At 36.4% G+C, this 21,322-nt stretch overlaps 1 protein-coding gene across 20 annotated transcripts in view; it reads right to left on the bottom strand.

The window, feature by feature from the left end:
* Nucleotides 1–21,322, bottom strand: part of DLG2 (discs large MAGUK scaffold protein 2) — a 986,929-nt gene that overhangs the window by 384,873 nt on the left and 580,734 nt on the right. For all 20 annotated transcript variants that reach the window (XM_052669729.1, XM_052669569.1, XM_052669635.1 and 17 more), the window contains one exon: nt 12,528–12,581. In XM_052669729.1, the coding sequence (XP_052525689.1) occupies nt 12,528–12,581 (54 nt within the window). The remainder of the gene's footprint in view (nt 1–12,527; nt 12,582–21,322) is intronic.

Genomic DNA, 21,322 nt, shown 5'->3' with positions numbered 1-21,322 from the left:
AAGACTGCTGCTTCCACTTTTATTATCATATTCATAGGAAGATAACTACTCTGTTACTGATTTTCACTCACCATATAATTTTGATTCTTTTGCTTGAACAGTTTCATCAGCCAACCCTCCATACAGAATGCACATTGCCAATATCTGATTTGCAAGTATCCTAGGACACATTTGTCCTTTAACAAGTTCCACTTCGTGGCACAATTAAGATTCTATGTTTTACATTTAGGAAACACTCAGGCTATTTTGGTATTTTAACATGTACAAGATTTAAACAGCCCTGCATTATTTCTTTTATATCAGCAAGATGAAAGAGTAATCTTTATTTAGTTCTTGGTCATCTCCAGATGTAAGTTATTTTTTCAGTAGTTGACAAAGCTCCCTCACTGTTCTCAAGAAACCTGCTGTTCTTTTGATATTGTTCTCCAAGTGCATTTAATTTTCTTTCTCACTTCATATAAACATACTGGAAAGAGTATCCTCTGTTCCATGATTTCAAATATGATTATTTCATCTTTTTGATCTGCCCTAAAAAGACTGCCAGAATTCTTTTCATGCCACTTTCATTTATCTGAGTGAGTGCATTTTATGTGCTTTTTATAAAAGATAGCCTACATCTATTTTTAATCACAGTGCATAATAAGCCCACTTCCTTCTTTTCCGCCTTATTTCTTCCAGGAAATAGGGCAATATGTTAAGCTCATTGAACAGAAATGTAACAAAACATGAAACTTTTTTATCATCACACAACTATTCTGGCGTGAAGAATCATGAATGAAAGACTTCATGGTTTTGTAATAACTTTATCAGGAAAAGATCACACAGTATATGTGCAATAAATATATGGCTTCTTCCACGGGTTTGTAGGCATATCTACAGAGCACTTGGCCACCACTCATTCAACTTTTAGGGAAGACACCACCCTCAGCCTTTAGGGAAGATAGCACTCTTAGAGCAGAGCTCCAAGAAGAAAAATCCAGCTTTTAGTCAACACCAGTAAAGATTCACAGCACAGTCACAACCTTCTTATACCTTGCTCTAAAGCTGATTTTTTTTTTTTTTGCTTATTCTTTTCCTCTTAAGTGTCTCATACCCTTGTTCAGGTCTTAACTTTTATTTTACTTTCTTCTTTACTGTTTGTGTATCATACTCATTCTTTCCTAGTCCTTCTTCCTTCCTCACTGTTACCCTTGGTTTTCTTGTTTTAACTCTCTTGCAGAAAACAGTCATTCATTGATTAACCATTATCATTTTTCTCTATTTGATTCACAGAATCACAGAATCACAGAATTGCAGGGGTTGGAAGGGACCTCCAGAGATCATCGAGTCCAACCCCCCTGCCAAAGCAGGTTCCCTACAGCAGGTCTCACAGGTAGGCATCCAGGCAGGTCTTGAACATCTCCAGAGAAGGAGACTCCACCACCTCCCTGGGCAGCCTGTTCCAGTGCTCCATCACTCTCACTGTAAAGAAGTTCTTGCGCACATTGGTGCGGAACTTCCTATGCTGCAGTTTCCGGCCATTTTCCCTTGTCCTGTCTCCACTCACCACTGAAAGAAGTCCAGCCTCGCCATTCTGCCCCCCACACCTTAGATATTTATAGACCTGGATCAGGTCCCCTCTCAGTCTTCTTTTCTCAAGGCTGAACAGACCCAGTTCACTCAGCCTTTCCTCATAGGAGAGATGCTCCAGGCCCTTCACCATCTTTGTGGCCCTCCGCTGGATTCTTTCCAAGAGATCCCTGTCTTTTTTGTACTGGGGAGCCCAGAACTGGACACAGTACTCCAGATGAGGCCTCACCAGGGCAGAGCAGAGGGGGAGGATCACCTCCTTCGACCTGCTGGACATGCTCTTTTTAATGCACCCCAGTATGCCATTGGCCCTCTTGGCCACAAGGGCACACTGCTGGCTCATGGCCAACCTGTCATCCACCAGGACACCCAGGTCCCTCTCCGCAGAGCTCCCCTCCAGCAGCTCATCCCCCATCCTGTACTGGTGCATGGAATTATTCCTCCCCAGATACAAGACTCTGCACTTGCTTTTGTTAAACCTCATCCTGTTTTTTTCTGCCCAGCTCTCGAGTCTGTCCAGCTCTTGCTGAATGGCAGCACGGCCTTCAGGCCTGTCAGCCAATCCTCCCAACTTCGTATCATCAGCAAACTTGCTGAGGGTGGCCATTATCCCCTCATGGAGGTCATTGATGAAGATGTTGAACAAGACCGGACCCAGCACAGACCCCTGAGGAACACCGCTGGTTACAGGCCTCCAACTGGACTCTGCACCACCAACGACGACCCTCTGCGCTCTGCCAGTCCACCAGTTCTCAGCTCACCTCACTGTCCACTCATCTATCCCAAAACTCTAATTTCATCTTACCTTTTGTTCAGAACAAAATTATGTTTTCTATACGTTCTGCACATGGCCATCACCTAACACTTGCACAGCTTCTCTTGCTTGCAAATTCTGCCTCCACTGCCATCTCTATATTTTTTACTTCTTTTTACTTTCTTACTACATCCAAATCTTTTTGTTCCTTCACAGACAGATGCATGCATGTATATGCGTGAACATATTTTCTTCAACGAAAGCATCATTTATGATTAGCTTTCCTCCTTAACTTTTCCATCTAAAATTTGAATACAGTCTTCCCTTCTAACTCTTAATCCTTGATTTACTGTGTTAATATGCTTCACCTGCTTATCCTTAATTTCAAAACGTGGCCCAAGCAAAGGACTCTCTTTCAGTTTTCCCTTTTTGTCTTGCAGTTCTCACTTCTCACAATCCTTTCCCCTGTTCAGCATCAATGTAGAGTTTTATAATCACATATACCTCAAAAGAGATGTGTCTATACATTTTTAAGTGCAAGCACTCAGCATACCCAGTGCTGACCCATCACAGAACTCCCAGTTTCATACATAATCCATGAAGCAGATTAAAGCAGAGGTCATAATTCCAAAAGGGGAATATAGTAGATGGAAGTGAAAAAATGCCTGTGTATTAATTCTGTTTAGGCTAGCTATTCCAAATTATTCCAAATCAGAATCAGCAAAACAAGAATTATGCAAATGACAGCTTTTACACATACAAACTTCTCTCTTTAACTAGGAGAAATTCTTTCATATTAGGTACCCAACTTATGTTTAGCTGTCACCTAAGGTCTTTTTGGTTTATTTGTTTGGTTTTTACAGGCAAGAGGGAGAGGACTCAACAGAGAGTGATTTATGTTACACAGTTCATTATTCTCACAGACTTGCCATTTGAGGAACCTGTGTGTGCTTAACTGATTATACAGGGCTATTTTAGACTTTCAGAATTTGTATAGTAAAAAAATATTTCCTAAAATTCCTTACCCATGAATCTTGATTTATACTATACATCAATGTAAGAATTTGAAGCAGTGCTTTCCAGAGAAGTAGATACAGTCATTTCTTCCACAAAATTACATCCTTTCTTCTGCAGCTCCGGTCATTTCCTATACAGCTTGAGAAGTTTGCTGTCAGTCTGCTTTTCATTTTCTTCTGTGCTTCTGACATTGCTGACACACTAACATCTGACTAATCATAACCTTTCAGTTTGTCAGGATCCTATATCTCTAGTCCTTCACAGTTTTAGAGGAAAATTCATCAAACTTTTCAACTGACTGAACAGGATGTATATTTCTGGAAGTGGTTTTCTTGTATAATATGTTATTCCATGTGTAAGATACATAAAAATGGAAAATTGCTATTGCTTGATTGATATTATTTCACCAAATGAGACTATGAAGTAGTTGTAACTTGCGACATACATTTTCCTAATGTTCAGTACTGTAATTTGTGTAATTTTATTTCAAATGGTGGTAACTATGGTGAATAAGTGAATAAAAGGCAGAGATTAATAAATAAACTGTGAGTTGTTTGACTCATTTAAACACTCAAGAAAAAAATTTCACCTGGTCTTAGAAAGATATCAATAACATTTTAACTGGCAAAATTCGAGGCAAGAGATATATGGAAACCATTTGTTGCACTTATTGATATCCATGGTGTTCTGTATGGTAATCAGATGCTGAAATATATAATATATATACAGCCACACCCATTTTCTACATAAATACATGTATAAACAACATCAAACCAACATCATATAATCTCTTGCGTTTTATTAATTGATCGTATACTCTGGCTCATACTGTTGTGCCTAAAACAGTCCCTCAACAGCTTTACTTACTTTTAAGCCCTCTTAAAGGTTAATACTCCCTTCCCTGTACTCTCTCATTGCTGCTGAGCAAATCACAATCAATGAATTCTCTTCATTTCTTTTCTCCTTGTTTATTAACTCTGGAATAAGTACTGAAGGCTTTACTATACTCTCAGTAACTGGTGCATTCCCTCTGGTGTTGTTGGGCCTGTACCAGTGTAACTGATCTCACACTGATTCATCTGTGAACGTAATTACACTGGCAGGAGGGTGGAGACTTGAAATGAAAAGGTAATCAATGTATTTCAACCAATAATAACATTACATAAGAAGGACAATACAGATAAATAATACCTCTGCACATTTATTAACAAACATTGATGAATTCCACAGAACAGCATTTTAGTTGCTTCACAAGAAATTTTCTAACAGTGGAAAGATGCACTGTTTCTACTAAAATCCTGGAATATTCTTTAGGGTGTTTATGGGCAGGAAGCCATAGGCTCTTTGTGCTCTACAACGAAAAGCAAAGCAGAACAGCTCCCTCATGCTCAATTAATTCTGCTGCAGAAAAAAAGCAAAAGACAACCTGAACAGCTGAGCCAAATTCAAAGCAGTTTTCTGCTGCTTCTCACAAGCTCAGAGAAAGAAAATTGGTGCAACTTCTTGTTCACAGGGATTAACCAAGCACACATTAGAAGCAGCTAACACAGCACAACTTATCACCATCTGACTGAAGACCAACTTGTCCTATTAATGAAATCAGTCTTATTAACTCCCAAGAACAGCTCCTGGAGTTTAGTCTCTAGTTTGAAAAAAAAGATGGACGACTTTCAAAGATAATATACATGGACAAAGGGCTCCATAAATTAGAACATATTTGTGTCTGTCTACATGAAAATCAAATGCCTGGAGAACAAAATAGAAGCAATTTTCTGATTTGTTTTACACAAAATCCCTTCAAAGTAATATCCATTTTCTGTGAAAGAAATAAAATCGTATTGAAAGCACCAGCTGCAAATTATGTTTGTCCTCCTTCAGGGGAATAACAAGAGGTCATATGAACAGTTGGAGACTTTTACAGTTTATAGAGTAAGAAAGCACACTATTAATACAACAGCAATCTCCTTCTACTAAAGAGAAAGATTATGGTGAAATCAAGGTGATTAATCAAACTTGTACTCTGCACATTATTTGAAAAATTACTCTAGCTCAATAATTTCAAGACAAACACACTATGTTGTCCTCAATTTTCAACCACCTTTGCAAAGTTCAAGTCCTGATTTTGAACCTTACACAAGGTTATTATTATTATTATTTTTTTTATGACTACAATATCACCCAATTAAACTTGGCATAGAATGAAACCACAACACTTGCCAAAATCCAGTAAAGTGGTTTTCTGCCTAGCTAATGTAAAGCACTCTGTATTCAGTACAAATAATATAAGGCTAAAAAGAATTGAGTTATAAGTTACAGTCACCTTCACGAAGAACAATTTACAAACACATATCACTAGACAGCTGATTTAGTATGTTAATGTAAGAGGAAAAAAAAGAACCAAACCACAAAAAACAATTGCATTCAGTTGTCATTTCTCATTACTATTGATTTCCACAATGTGGACATTTATCTCATGAATGTGTCTCTGTTTTCTATGACCCTCAAACTAAGTCAACCTTCTACAGAAAATTATGGAAGTCAGAAATTTTATGATCATGAAAACAAGTATTATCAGTGGTATATTTGGGTTTGCAGCAATAGTCAGAGTGCTAGGTCATATAAACACTGATTAAAAACATAATTTACCATCGAGGCTGATTCACCCATTCACTGCATCAAAAGTGACATGTTTTTTTATTATGTAAAATGTGAAATAGATATGAGTCACACTCCAAAACAGTCTACACACTGCACAACAGTACAGACCTTGCTTCAGAACGTTTCCCAAAACTGCAGGAGTGTTAGTTTTACAGCACAGATCAGCTGATTCCTGGCTACAAATTTCAGTTGTTAATTTATCATTTTTGTGAAAATAATATGGTGTTCACTCAGATTTAGATAGATCACACGCAAGGCATTTCAAAATTCTTATTAAAAATCAACACAAATAATGTCAAAGACTTAATATAGAAACTGCAGTGATAATGTTCAGAGCAATACATACAAGAATATAAGGGAAGGTACCTCTACCTAACCAATATTACTGCAAATATTACAGTGTATACTGCCAAGATAACAACAAACTTGCTTTGGCTGAACTTCAAGAGGTACTTTGCAAAGTAGAACATCAATCAATGCCAGATAAAAGCAATAAATATCCTTTAAATTAGAAATAAGTTTCCTTGTACAAATAAGTTGTGTATGTACCTTTGGATTGAAGTGTCACAGAAATGAAGCCCTTCCATTTCCAGTAAAATAAGAAAGCAGTAGTTCTCAATATTGAGCTGTTTCTTCTTTGCTTCTTAGGTTATCCAGGTTCAAAGGAATACTTCTACGCCTGACGCCAGCCCTGAAAATTTCTCCTATCTCATGCCTGAAGTCTTGGGGAATGGGAAAACTCTTCCTTCTTTTGTAAAATTAAAACTATTCAGATAATGACATCAACACTGAGGTTTTTTTTTCATTTTGAAAACAGCTTTCATTTAAGACCTACACTATTCTGTAGAGTGAAATCTATCTATAAACATCATTGTTTGAAACCACAAACATTAAGTCTATAAATACTTATTCATATGTTCTCTTTGAGTTACATTTCCCAATTCAGCTCAGAATTGTGATACCACAACTTACTAATTCAGAATTAAATTAACACCACACAAGAAAAGAGCCTTATGTACTTCAAGAGCTTGTGCTTCATGGCTTAAGACCATGAACTATAAAAGACCATGTACTATAAAAGCATATTTGCAAGTGGTTGTGTTAACCACTGGATCCATGCAAATCCGCAGACCCAACCAGTTTTAATGGACTAGTGGACTTCTACAAAGTCCAGTAGTGTTAACTATGGGTCCACAGTATAACACATAAAAAAGGACGCAAGGGTAGAAGCTAATTCAAGGCTAAGGAGAGCAAGACAAAAACAAACTCCAAAAACATTTAACTGTTAGAGCAAGGCAATTCTAGGCTGGCTCAAATCTCCAAGTGGTTTTAACAGGCCTGGTAGACATGCTGTGCTCTAAAATCTTGAGCACATATTGGTCTCCTGCACAAATTTTCTTGGTTGAATTAAAAATGAAGTATATCTGGGCACAGAGGAGAGGTATTTATAGACACACAAGCGTATATGACTTTTCTCAGAAAAGAAGGACTGATTAGAGCCGTGCCTTGCTGGCTTCCCTACAGTGGAGGCTACAAGGATGAGAAGAGCTGCCCAATGGGAACAGGCTCACAGAGAGTCATGAAACCTGGCCTTGCTCTGGGGGTTATTTCAAACTAATTTCAGCGTGGTCTAAAGGACCCACTGTCTGTTAGTGATCAGGGGGTATTCAGAAACCCATCTTCCAGCTTATTATTATTATTTTTGGTCAGAAAGTCTAATTCATGAATTGTACCAATTGCTCTCTTTTAGAGTTCAGTAATACTAATTTCCTTTTAATGGTAAAGTTTGAATCAAACGTTTACAGAAAAAGTCTTTTGATTGAATCTCAAGGTGAAGGTTATACACAATTGAAAATAGAAAGTATTGGACTCTTGCAGAGTGAAAATGTGAAGGGGTAATTAGATATATGACAAGGGGATGCTTTTACTCTGTGGATTGACAGGATGCTAATATTCATACAGACAGCGACAATGAAGGTTTTCTTCTGATTTTTCACATGATATGATCTATAGTATTATTCAAATATTCAAAGTAGTGCTTATTTCTGAGGAAGATAAAATAAACCTCCTAAAATTTGAAGTCTTTTAATGATTTGCATTTACCCTTAGTTAAAAGCTGATGTTTAAAGTGAATAATCTCTAATGACACTTAAATATTCAAAATTTCCTCCAAAATTTACAAAGAATTTATAAAATTTATATATTAATTTCACTCCTCTCTCATCTGAAGGAGTGAAAACAGGTATATTTTTACTCCATAATCACTTTGGCCCTTTTGTGAAGATGTTCCATTCTAAAACAATGTATTTTTCAAGAAAAGCTTTGAAATGTTCTGGTTTTGAAATACAATGGGTATGAAACAGAAGCAAAATAAATCAGATGGATAAGATGAATAATCTTATGAATAAGATCCATTCATACTTTTACTTTGGCTTTTGGAGCGCAATAACATGTTTTTCTATTACCTATCATTAAATAGCACAATCCTTCTATTTATGCATGTTTCAGGAGGAACTGTATTTTTAACTCTATAGTCTTGTGTTATGTAACACATCTTCACTAATGATCTGAAAAAAATTTAGAAACATGAATTAAGCCAATCTTGTCAATACTGCTACTCTAAACGAAAAATCTCTTATCCCACTACAGAAATGATGACATGCATAACACAGCAGTGACTACCAGGCCAAACAACATTGCTGTACTATAATTCAAGGGCAAAATCAGAGAAGCCAAACCACTACATATTTTAAAAGCTGGCAAAGAGCTCTACCTCATTTAGCTTCTTCACTGTAATCCACATTTACTGACAGACTGAAAGATGAGTATAAACAACAAACAAGCAAAACTGTTGTTTAACAATCTGGAAAACATAAGAGACCTTTGAGACAATAAGATGTACAATCTAACGTCCAAAATTACTGCCAAACTAATTAGGAGGAAGAAACAAATTTATTCAGATGCTCAGTAAATGTATATATAAATAAATGAGTAAATGTATATATAAATATATAAATGTATAAATTCTTATATACATACTTTCGTATAGTTAATACATTTTAAAACACTAATTAATAAAAAAGTCCCAATTCCAAGAGCTTCCTAACTTTGTAAAAATCCAGATTTTGGCCTTTCTGACAACAATTTCCTTTGTCTCCTCTAGCACCTCTCTCTTACCAGTCAAAGTTAAACAGCACAATTCATATTCATTATGAATGCCAAATGTCTTAAGCTCAAGCCCTCCCTCCTTCATCTTACTTCTTTAGGTCCATGCTGTGCCTATTTTTTAATATCCAATGAAAACCTTAACATTCGTGAATCTCAGAAATTTTCAATTTCCTTTTTTTTTTTTTTTCCCCACTCAGAATAGGAAGAATTTTATTTTTCCCTGCAGCTTTCATTTAAACCTTTAGGCGCCTTCTTTCATGTGCTAAATTCAGGTGCACTGGCTGAGCTATTTGACAGAAAAGCTGAAACCTTCCGCTAACCTCCCCATTTTGGCATCCTCAGGGCCTCCACAGTTCCTAGTACAGGAGCAACCAAAGGATACTGAGCTCTGGGTGTCCCTATGCACAGATCCATCAAAGCAGCTGTGCCCATGGCCTTAATCAGCATTCATAAAATAATGCAAGGAGTTGATTATAGATCACAAAAACCTAAACAGAGGAGTCTGAAAATCACTTCTTCAGGAAATTAACTCAGTATAGTCAGCACAGTTAGTAAAGCAAACAAATAATTAAATAATAATAATAAATAATAATTTGGAAGAAAAAAGGGAGAACAATGAAATGCAAGGAACTCACTGGGACCAGAAGGAGAATAAAGTACAGGGAGGAAGGAACCAACGAAAGTATCTCAGAATTTAAGATTAACATGAAGTTAAGATGAAAGAAAAATCAAATTCCATCATTAAAAAAAAAAAAAAAAAAAAAAGGCTCACATCAACTCCTGAAAACGATGCAGAAAAGCCAGTACTTTTCACTTAACTCTGCAGCATTTTGGAAAGCAATAAATAAAGAAATAAATAAAGCTTATTCTGTGCAACAGAGAAATTGAGATGATTCATAGAGTATTAAATTAATGCTTCTCATTATACAATAGGACCTAAAATTTACAGCCAGCGAATAAAGAACAAACTCCCACAAATGTTTAATTGTGCTTAAAATGCCACAGTATAATTCGTTTTGTACTACTGAAGCTTCCTATCAAATTTATTCCTATGTTCACCAAGCCAAAGTTTTCAAGTTACTGAACCTAGAAATAATATGAATTAACTGTTTCTTCTGTTCTAAATCATAAAGAATAACATACAATATATCAGAATAAGGCCTTTTCTTTCATCTTGTTCAAGAAAAGTATACAGAAGGAAGACAATCCCTAATAGGATGATTTTTTCAGCTATTGAGTTGAAAGGTTTTAATGTCAACAGAATCAAAGGCTTAATTACATGAAGACATTGATGAGACAAATCACACCATTTACCAGTTACATACCAACAGTAAAACTGAAATTTATTTTTGGTAGACCACTGGACATATTACATTTGAAAATGCACTGTGAATACTGAGCATTTCTGTTACTCCCTTCTCTCTCTGAGAACACCCAGGAATTCTTGGAGAATAGCAGCGTGTTCACTGAAATGGAAATGGACTGGATGTGCATAGCAGAAAAGGAAATGAAAATAGCTTGTTGAGCTGCATTGAGCTACATTGGCCTCAGCAGGCAGGCTTCACCTTGGCATTTATTATTGGCTAGTTCCTCTTTAGTAGCTCTGTTGTGTTCCATTTCTAAGGGACATAACTCTTCCCATACAAGAAGAAGGTTACAAACTCAGAATTGTCTATTTTTACAAGCACCTTGTTTTTATTTATCTAAATCACATCATGCATAGACTGAAACAGCCCACAGGCACTTTTCAGTCTACTGTCAATATTTCTCTTGGGCGCGTCTTGTCATTTTATTGGACTTCTATGTGTGTATGTGTTTGGGTTTGTTTGTTTTTTTGTTTTTTGTTTTTGTTTTTAAAGAAAAAGGGACACTAGTATAAAAGCGACATAAAACTGCATAAGTATTGATAAGCTCCCTTGAGGGAATAAATCATATTGATTGAACATCTTGTCACTAATGTAATTGCATCTGTATTTAGGAATTCTAACACTGTAACTGTGGACTGTTCTGGGCAGAGCTCCAGCACTGCAAATGAGAACTGAGGCTCACAATGTCCCTCTCCATGGACCATAGAGAACAGCAAGTGTAAAGTGTCTCATTAAAATTGAAGAAAAGACAGACCTATTGGAAATGAGACCACAACAGATGGTTTTGACGTTAGGAAGGAAAACTGAAACTTGGAAGCTGTTTAAGAAAGTGGAATGTAAACAAACAAAGAAATTTTATTTCACTGTTCCACTCTTCCCAATGGTTGAAATATCCAACAAGGGATTTGGTTCTCTGGTTTCACAGCAGTGTCATTCTTCTAATTTGCTCTTGGCAATGATCTTTGTCTGTGTCCTGCACAGTAATTTCTAAGTTTTATAAATTGTCAGAAACAAAAAAGCTGGCAAGGACACCTCCTATTAAACTTCCTCATCAGTAGCCTTATACAAGACAGAACTCAGCGAAATAATCAGTGGGGTGAATAATTAGGTTTATGCACTGGAAATGTAAGAAACAGATATGGATATTTGACAGCTGAGAGACATTAATTAGGAGCTTTAGAATGATCACTAAAATATACAAGAAGATCATACATTGCCTGGCTAGCTTCATACTACTTGCTTTTCTTGTATCAAGCCTGGTATTCTCTTATTACATATCCATTTTATTATGTATCTGTATGTAATTAACCTTCAACTGTAGTTGCTTTTAAAGTCAAAAATGAAAGTGTTATCAAATAATTGTAAAAAAAATAAATATATATATAGTTTTTTTACTTTTGTAAAAGCATGCATTTATTTTAGGGTAAAATTACGTTGTTTTTCATTTCTTTCTTTCCTTCTTTCTTTATTTCTTTCTTCCTTTCTTTCTTTTTTTTTTTCTCTAGAAGCCATTAAAATGAAAAGATATTAATAAGAAAACATGAAGTCATCTAGCTTGTGTTGTTATTTGTCATGTACAGCTATCAACTGCAAAGGAAATACAGACAAATGGGAAGAGCAGTTTGCACCTTTTTTAATATTGTACTGTGAATCCAGAATCTTAATATGGATATATGCTGCTCTACAAAGTAAATAGTCATGATTTTATTTTATTAGCAAGGAGGAAAAAATGAAATCACCTTTCTTTCTGCAAAGGAAGGTTGGTTATAGTAAGTTACAGTTGATGCGTTGGAGTTTGAATTACAAATTATGTGTACGTAATTTTCTGACTGCCATTATTATTACTGATTTCTTCTTGTAGAAACAAATTAGCAGTGTACCTGTAAAAGACAATTAATTGTAGGATTTGTTTATAATTTCTATTCAATACTAAGCAAAATTTATGCGGGAAAATCATTTTAAAAATCTACACAGTATACAAAATCAATACTTACATAAGGGATTGTGTCCAAGGTGTCTGTGTTGACAATTATAGGGGCAGGGCTTGCCTGCAAGGAAACAAAAAAGAGAAGAAATGTAAACCCTGAAAAGTCTTAATATTGAAATGCCCACAATGACATATTAAATTAAAAGCATAACAGCTTATCTTCCCATTGATCTCACATGACATAACAGCACATAACTTTGGGTACCATTCAATCAGTTAAGGATGAAATAAATAGATTCTCAACCTACAAATCACAGATCATTCTGTTCTCAAGTTCAATAGGCTTTGGATCACAACCCAAATGTACAGTAAACAGCCATTCACTTTACGTAGGAGGCATGATGCATTCAACTTATGATTTAAGCAAACTTAGAGGTGAGGCTTTCCATTACCCTTACCTCACAAGCCCACTTTTTGTGATCAAGTAAAACCACAATAATCATTTAATTTTGCACAGTATAACATTCAAACTATTACTGATTTGTATTATATAACTGCATATATTTTATAGTTATTATATATATTATTATATATATTATATATATGCACATATATAACGAGATTTTTTAATCAAAGCTATATATCCTGCACAGCTCATGTGCACTCAGCTGATGCTGAGTCTTAAAAGTTCTGTGGGTCTGTAAAGCTTTCCAACCTGATCTTTAGCTCATTGATGCAATCCATATCCATGCTACTTTACATACACCTGAAATGCCTCAATCTCTACCCCTTCCCTTACTGTAGTTTGGTGGTGGTGATGCAAGACCAAGCTCTGATCTGACCCAGCTGCGTAACCCTTGCTCAGATACTGTGGATCAGAGAGCTGTAAGTAAATTAATTTGTATTAATAAGTATTTATGTATCTACTTTGTATGTTAGTTGATGAATGACTGCTTGTACTTTAAAATTGTACAGACAAAAAATCTCTTTCTGCATATCAGGGATGAGTACAGCACTACTGAAAACAGTGATCATATTTCTATTGTCAAATATTCACTGCAGGAATTCAAAACCTAAGCAACATAACCCCAATTAAGAATGTATCATTAATTAGTGCAGTAATTCAAATGCTTTGAGAGTATCGCAGGTTCTTTCCAATTTTTGATGCAGTTATTGTAACATAACTCTGTTCAAAGAAAGTGTACATTATTGCTCAACAGCTATTGATGATTAATTAATGTCATTATTTCTATACAACTGGGTAACTCATGAACAAAAACTGAAAATGAAATAGATACAGTCTGTATATATCATGCCATGTATCAGTTATCATCACAATATGCATTTCAGTATCATATAATCACGGAATCCTGGAATGGTTTGGGTTGGAAGGGACCTTTAAGATTGTGTAGTTCCAATCCCCTGCTATAGGCAGGGACACCTCCCTCTAGGTTGCTCAGAGCCCCATCCAGCCTGGCCTTGAATGCTTCCATGGATGGGGTATCCTTTCATATAAATGCTTAGTAACTGAACGAATGCTTTATACACAAACACATTTATTCTCATTGTGCCCCATAACACTGGACACTGTGAAAGCTGAAAGTCATTTGGTTACACTATTTTTATCTTTAGGCATATGTAAAGATTTATAACACTAATATCACTGAATGTTAAACATTTTCACCTTATTTTTTTTAATTTCACCTTATATGATTATTAAGCTCAATATACTTAAAGAATGATACCTTTCCAAAATGAGAAAAAGATTATTTTTAATAATATTCTACTATCTTTACCAAAAATTTTCTTTCACTGATTTGATCTTCTTCCAATATACAGTAACATACATAATCGAAGTTTGCAACCTTCACAATGAAAGCACCTTTCCACTGCTTTAAAAAACAATCCATACTGAAATAGAAAACATCTTTCAGAAATCACTTTCCAAAAATTCCCATACTGTAATTGATTGCTTCTAGCCTAGTTTAGGAACAAAGCCTTATATCTGTATCAGATTATCCTAAAGTCAAAATTAAAAAATTTCTGAATCAGAAACTAGCAGTTGTAGGAACACTCTTAAAAAGAATATTTAGAGCACTTAGAATTTAATTTGGAAATTCATTTACTGCTTTATTCTCTCTCACAAGCCCAAGCAGAACCTGAGCATTTTTCACAATGCTCAGCTTCTTTTCAACACTTTTATAGCCTTGCAAGGTCCCTGTTTCAATGCTAAAATACTCTTGAGTTTTTTGTCACGCTCACACACACATATATATACGTATTCAGAATTTCACCTAATGCATATTGTGTATGTAGCATCTCATCCCACCCTTCTTTGCGTCTCCAAGAGGAGTCTGGCTTCATCTCTCCAGACATCCCTTAAACGGTTGAGGACAGCAGCTGGGCAGCCCGGTCTGGTGGTTGGCGATGCTATCCGTAGGAGCGGGGTTAAAACTACATGATCTTTCAGGCCCAGGCCATTCTATGATCCTATGATTCCATGATACCTTTTTTCCAAAAACTCATCTCTGGTATGAACAAATTAAGCTTTCCCACAGTTTTCCTGTACAAGATCTATGAACCATTCCCAGCCACTGTCCTGCTCCACCACCTTGGTCATCCTCCATCCAGAACTTTTTAGCATGCTGAGGAATCACAAAATCAAAGAATGGCATGGGTTGGAAGGGACCTTAAATATCATCTAGTTTCGAACCCACTGCCATGGGCTGGTTACCACCCAGAAGTTCAGGCTGCCCAGAGCCTCATCCAATCTGGCCTTAAGCACTTCCAGGAATGGGACATCCACAGCTTCCCCTGGACAGCAGTGCCAGGGCCTCATCATGCTCTGAGTCAAGAATTTCCTCCAAGTTATTAATGAAGAAGTCAGCATTTGTAGCATCAACTCAGTAGGCTCATCACAAGTAAATGATCAGCAACTGAACTTTGACTTGCTAACAACTAGCCATCCTGTGGTCTGGCCAATGTCTCATTTGTCCTCTAACACCATCAATGTCTTTCTCACTTGGCTACAAGACTGAGAACTTGTGCTGAAAGCCCTGCTTACATCAAGGCAAATGACAACCACTGATTATCCCTCATTCACAGAACTAGTCATCTCATCTCAGAAAGCTAGCAAGGAACAATTTCAAAAATTGATCTACATTTTTCTAATCACATCTCTCTGTCCATTGTAAGCCTTGGCAAGATTTTCCAGTGACATCCACCAAGATTTTCCCCTTAGTCTCCTACCTAACCCTGACCATGAAACCACTTCTTTGAATACAATGATCCTCCCCTGCTCCATCATCTCTCCTACCTACAATTCCTACAGAGCCTATAAATAATAGGCTTTCAAGCAAGAATGTCATTCAAAGTTTATTTTAACACAAAGTTTATTGTATTCTTCGCTGACTGGAAACTCATAAAACTTCAGGTATCAAATAGGCAATTTTCTATTTCTGAGATATTCATCCTGATCAGAAAGATGGGCATGAGAAAATTCACAGAGCAATATTTTCAGATGGATATAGCAACTACAGCCATTCATGCACAGCTAATATAGAATCATAGAATATCCTGAGTTGGTGAGTTGAAAGGTACCCAAAAGGATCACTGAGTCCCACGCTAGGCTCCACACAGGACCACTCAAAACCCAAACCCAATGTCTGAGACTGTCATCAAAATGCTCCTTGAACTCCAGCAGCTCAGGGCTGTGTCCACTGCCCTGGGCAGTCTGTTCCATGCCCAATGTCCTGTGCTGAAGAATCCTTCCTTAGTCCCCCCAGTCTTCCCCTGATAGACATCCATGCCATTCCCTCAGTCAATAAGGTAATACAATACACTTTCCTTTGGTTTGTCTAAGATATGGTAATTTGAAGATCACTGACCTGAGCTGCAACATTGTATTTAATAGAAGTGAAGGAATCAAAGCTAATTTTGTTAGTTTTTTGCTGTTTGTAGATCACAGTGTGAATAAAGTAGGAGGCTTTAATCGGGCAAAAGTGAGAAGACTTTGAAATCACTGGAGGGAACCTTAAATATACCGCTAGCCCTGGAGTACAAAATAAGATCAAAACCGTCCTGTAATCTTAGCAAATCTATTCAATGGATAGGTCAAGAAACATTCAGTAGCTGTCAGTCCGGAGGATCTTATTTTCTGACATCATGTAGCTTTATCTACTCCGACTTAAAAATGTATCATATGTACCACTCCACCAAATTCTAAAAAAAAAAAAAAAGCAAAAAAAAAAAAAAAAGCAAATATCATTTCAGTTAAGCAGAACAGCAGAACACAGAGAAAACCAACATAGCAGTCCTTCAGCTCATCAAGAATACTTCCAACTGTGCACAAATTAACAAATGCATGCAAAAAAGATTCTAGAATCTCTGCCTACTGTGATCTTTCACACTCTATATAACCATGCATAAATAAAATATCTGCCTAAGTTTGAGACTTAGTGAGAAGAAATGGCATCCTAGAAGACAAGGATAACAATGTTATTCCTACATTTGCCCCTTGACCTGCAGTCTTCAGCAAGACATCTAATTGCTCTTCTGCTAACTTCTCCCGGCTATAAAAGTAACTAGCAGAACTGGCTCAGTTTCATCAAAATTTTAAAAGAAGTGCTTGACAGTGGTTAATGGTGCAGATCCCAATGAAAGCTATGCTGAGGCACATGGAAGAGAGGGAGATGATAACTGCCAGCATGGCTTCAATAAGGGCAAGTCCTTCCTGACCAATCTTGCTGCTTTTTGTAATGGTATAACTTGATCAGTGGACAAGGGAATAGCCCCTAATGTCATCTATCTGGACTCCAGTAAGGCCTTTGACATGGTCCCCCATAAAATCCTTCTCTCCAATTTGGAAAGATATGGATTTGATGGGTGGACTCTTTGATGGATGAGGATTCGGTTGCAATATCGTATCCAGTGGCTCAATCGTTACCTAATGGCTCAATGTCGTCTGGATGGAGGTCAGTGATGACTGGTGTTCCTCAGGGGTCAGTATTGGAAGTGGTACTCTTTAACATCTTCATCAATGACATGTAAAGCAGGATTGAGTGCACCCTCAGCAGTTTGCTGGTGACAACACCAAGATAAGTGGTGTGGACAACACGCCCAAGAGATGGGATGACATTCAGAGAGAGCAACACAGGCATGAGCATTGGGTCCAGGTGAATCTCATGAGGTTCAACAAAGCCAACAAAGTCCTGCACTTGTGTTGTGGCAACCCTCACTTACCAGTACAAACTGTGGTATGTAAGAATAGAGCATAGCCTTACCAGAAAATTCTTGCATGGCTTTTAAGACGCTACTCAACTCAAACAAAACTGATTCTACTCTATGACAAGAACTAAATCTATTTCTCTGCAGGCAGTTTTAAAAGTTTAAATGTCTAATTGCCTACTTGCAGAATGAATTCAAACACTAATAATTAGTTCATGAAGAGATAACCCTCTCTTAAGATGGGTAACTTGCAGAGAGCTCCCAGATTTTTCCAATCAGATTTTAACACCAGAGTGAATACATTCACAGTTCCTCAGTTGCAAAATGAATCCAGACCAACTTCTATAAAAAGGAATTTTACTGACTGTAGTGGATGTTTTCCCTGTTCCTCATGCACTTTTCTTTCTGCTCTAATCCTTACTGATAGGTAAGTATTATACTATGCTGACAGTGTACTATGCAGTCTGTCAGCCTTACATCTTGCGCTCACTGCACAGACCTTTTTCTTGCCCTTGACTAGAAGCAGTGCTTTCAGCTGAGCCATCTCTGTGCTTTGAAGAGAAAGCATCATGCTGACAGCTGCAGTGACAGATTGGCATAGCTGGGACAAAACTTGAATAGCTTTGAGGAAAAAATGAAGGATTTTTTTTTTCTTTTTAAGACTTGAGCACAACAGACTTTGCTTCCACAAATATAGATGAGATTGTTCTGCTTGCAGTGAGTCAGACAGTCTAGTTGCTTTTCCACCAAATATGCAACTTAAAAGACAGACAGAGTGGAAGCACTTGAAATGGCTAAAGAGGACAAAAAGATAGAGAGTCTAGTTTGTGAACATTACTCTGCTACTAACTCTCTGCAAGTATATGAACAAGACTCATGCTCAGATGAGATGAACTTTTCCTCTGCTATGAGTGATAGCATTATCCTGGCTGACCGGTTTTACTTACAGCACTCACAGTTTTACAGACTTATAGCCTGACACTGCTTGTCATTCTCTTTGGACTACTCACAACTCCTTGTTTTAACAGCTGGTACTATGCAAAACTGTATTCAGCACAATACATGAAACTACCTGCATAGGTATACAGCAACTAAGGCATTTTATAAATAATGAATACTGTATATTATTTCTTAACCAGAAAACATTAAAACAAACATGCGATCAATCTCACAGTATTCACTTCTACTTATTTCTAGCTGTGTTTTTGAGCCAGAATTCTCAATTGTTTTCCTACCAAGGAATAATAATTATTCATAATGTTATATTTAAGTAAACTCAAAGACATGGTGAAATTCTGAGTGGTAGAACAATGTATGTATTACCATTTAAAAAAAAAAAAAAAATGGAGTTGATGTTGATATCTTTTTCACAGACCTGACTTGGCAGACAGCTTTAAAGACTCATTTTTCCAGGTCACCAGCTCCAAATTCTAAAACAACCTCCAGAATATTCAGCTGCAATTCCATTTTTCTTCGTAATGTTAACATTTTGTGTTTTAATAATACAAAGTGGAGCATCTGCTGTATTTTTACATGAACAGAGCATGCTGCATCTCTCTGAACTGTTTCAGACTGTTTGTCTTCTGAGGTTAATGCTGGATCAGTTTAAATTCTGTTCCTGTGATTCTGTGAGTCTGTAAATTCGTTTTATGCTTTTATAAGTTTCCTTCCACAACTGTTAGAAATAGTTACATGAACACTCGATGTGAGGAAATATTAAATGATAATTTAGATGTCAAAACAGTAATTCTCTGGCATGCTATGAAGCATCAAGATCACAGAATACACAGAACCTTTGTCATATTTACAACCGAATTACAGACTGTAAGAGTAAGAAGGAGAGAAAGTCATTTGCTTTTTGTTAGGGAGAAAATATGAAAGATAAGGTTCCCTTTGAACATCTAAAGAGTGACTTTTCAGTCAACAATCCTACCTCTACTTAGGGACATAAAACAGAAGTCAAAAGCAGCTTTGCTTGCAGGCTACAGCTGTCAAGAATAGAAGAAAAATTCCTCAAGAATTCCTTGAGGACTTTCCCAACATATAAAATGTAACCTCATACAAAGCCTTTTAAAGGTAAATAGTTCAACTTAAACAAGGTGGCATTATTTTGGGGGCTGGGGTTTTGTGTTGATTTTTACTTAATCTTTAAGAGTAATTTTAAAATCCTATTTAAAACTGCATTAACTGTGAGATTATTTAAATAAATAAAAAATAATTTGGACCTAAGGGAAAACTAGCTTTGTGAAGATCCACAGGTTGTCAGAGGAGTGACAAGAAAGCACCTACTTTACAGCTGTTGAAGTTTCACCTGTCCCAACACTGTCTGTCTGCAGTTTGAATTAGCAGTGATTAACATAGCAGTAACTTTTTGCCCAATATCTGATCCACTGAAGGACACAGAAATGTCAATGCAAAAAGCTCTACAGAAAATGACTGATAATTATGATACCTCTGAATTTCCAGTGAAGACATCATTCAGCTAAATGTTATTACCCATTAAATTTTGAGGTGATAACCTTCCTATCACTAGATAGAGTGGATCCATCTGTCTCAGTCTAGGATCCCAAATGCTGTAATAAGACTCACACAGAGGTCCCATTATCACATATCTACTGAGTCACAAAAGAAATTGATGAAACCTCTCTTACACCACTGTTCTAGCTTTGAACAGAAATTTAGGCCTACATTCTGAATTTGGAAATAATGCTTCAGAATGTGTTCACAGCTTTTGGAAAGAAAGTGGACCATAAGCACTGATTTGTTACCTAGATCTCTGTTCTATTCTCTGATCTGATCTCTTCTGTACTTCAGTGCATATCCCAAACCCTATATAAAAGCATATCACTTCAGAAAAAAAAAGATCTAACCAGTGCAAGCAATGACATTTTCTGGTATGTTCTTAAATCTGGACTTGGAAAGTTTGGAATCAAGAGCAAAAATAGAAATCCATCACATAGGGTCTTTTCATTAGTGTACTAGCATCAAAACTCTGACATTTGAGATGTATTTCTTTCAGATTCTGTATCATTCATGACCATTTTAAAAGAAAATGAACCATCTGAAAACATTAATCTGCTTCAGGAGTCAACATTTAAGCCAGTATGCGTCTACTCAATATTAGTTTTGGTTTCCTCCTGGCAATATTTCTAGAGTCAGCTGGTTCACTGAAGTAAAGTAACTTACATTCAGGTTTTCAGATCCAGGAGGAAGGATATTATTTGTGTGCTGTTTCATTCTTCCCTTTCTTTTCCTTTCCCTTTTCCTTTCTTTTCTTGTGCTTGTTGCATATTTACTCATATTTAATATTACTGTGACGTACAGATTTGTGATATAAATCATTTAGCATTTAAATAGAGAAATATTCTCTTCAAACTGACTTCTACCTTATTTTTAAGCATTTTAGCTACATATCCAGAAATTTAAAAAAAAAAAAAAAAAAAAAAAAAAGTAACACTAAATGCTTATGACATCAACAGACTTATTAATAATGGCAGACTTATTAATAATGGAAGACTTACATTTTCTTGAGTTTTCACACATTTTCTCAAACATTAACAATTTAACTTTTCTACAGATTGTTTAAGCATTAACTGCTCTAAACAAAGGTTGGTAATTTTTTTTAATACTATAGTG

This window comes from Tympanuchus pallidicinctus, unplaced genomic scaffold (assembly GCF_026119805.1).
Source record: "Tympanuchus pallidicinctus isolate F22 unplaced genomic scaffold, pur_lepc_1.0 scaffold11, whole genome shotgun sequence".
Taxonomy (NCBI): domain Eukaryota; kingdom Metazoa; phylum Chordata; class Aves; order Galliformes; family Phasianidae; genus Tympanuchus; species Tympanuchus pallidicinctus.
The sequence above is the reverse complement of the archived record's forward strand: the minus strand, read 5'-3'. Positions and strand labels throughout refer to the sequence as shown.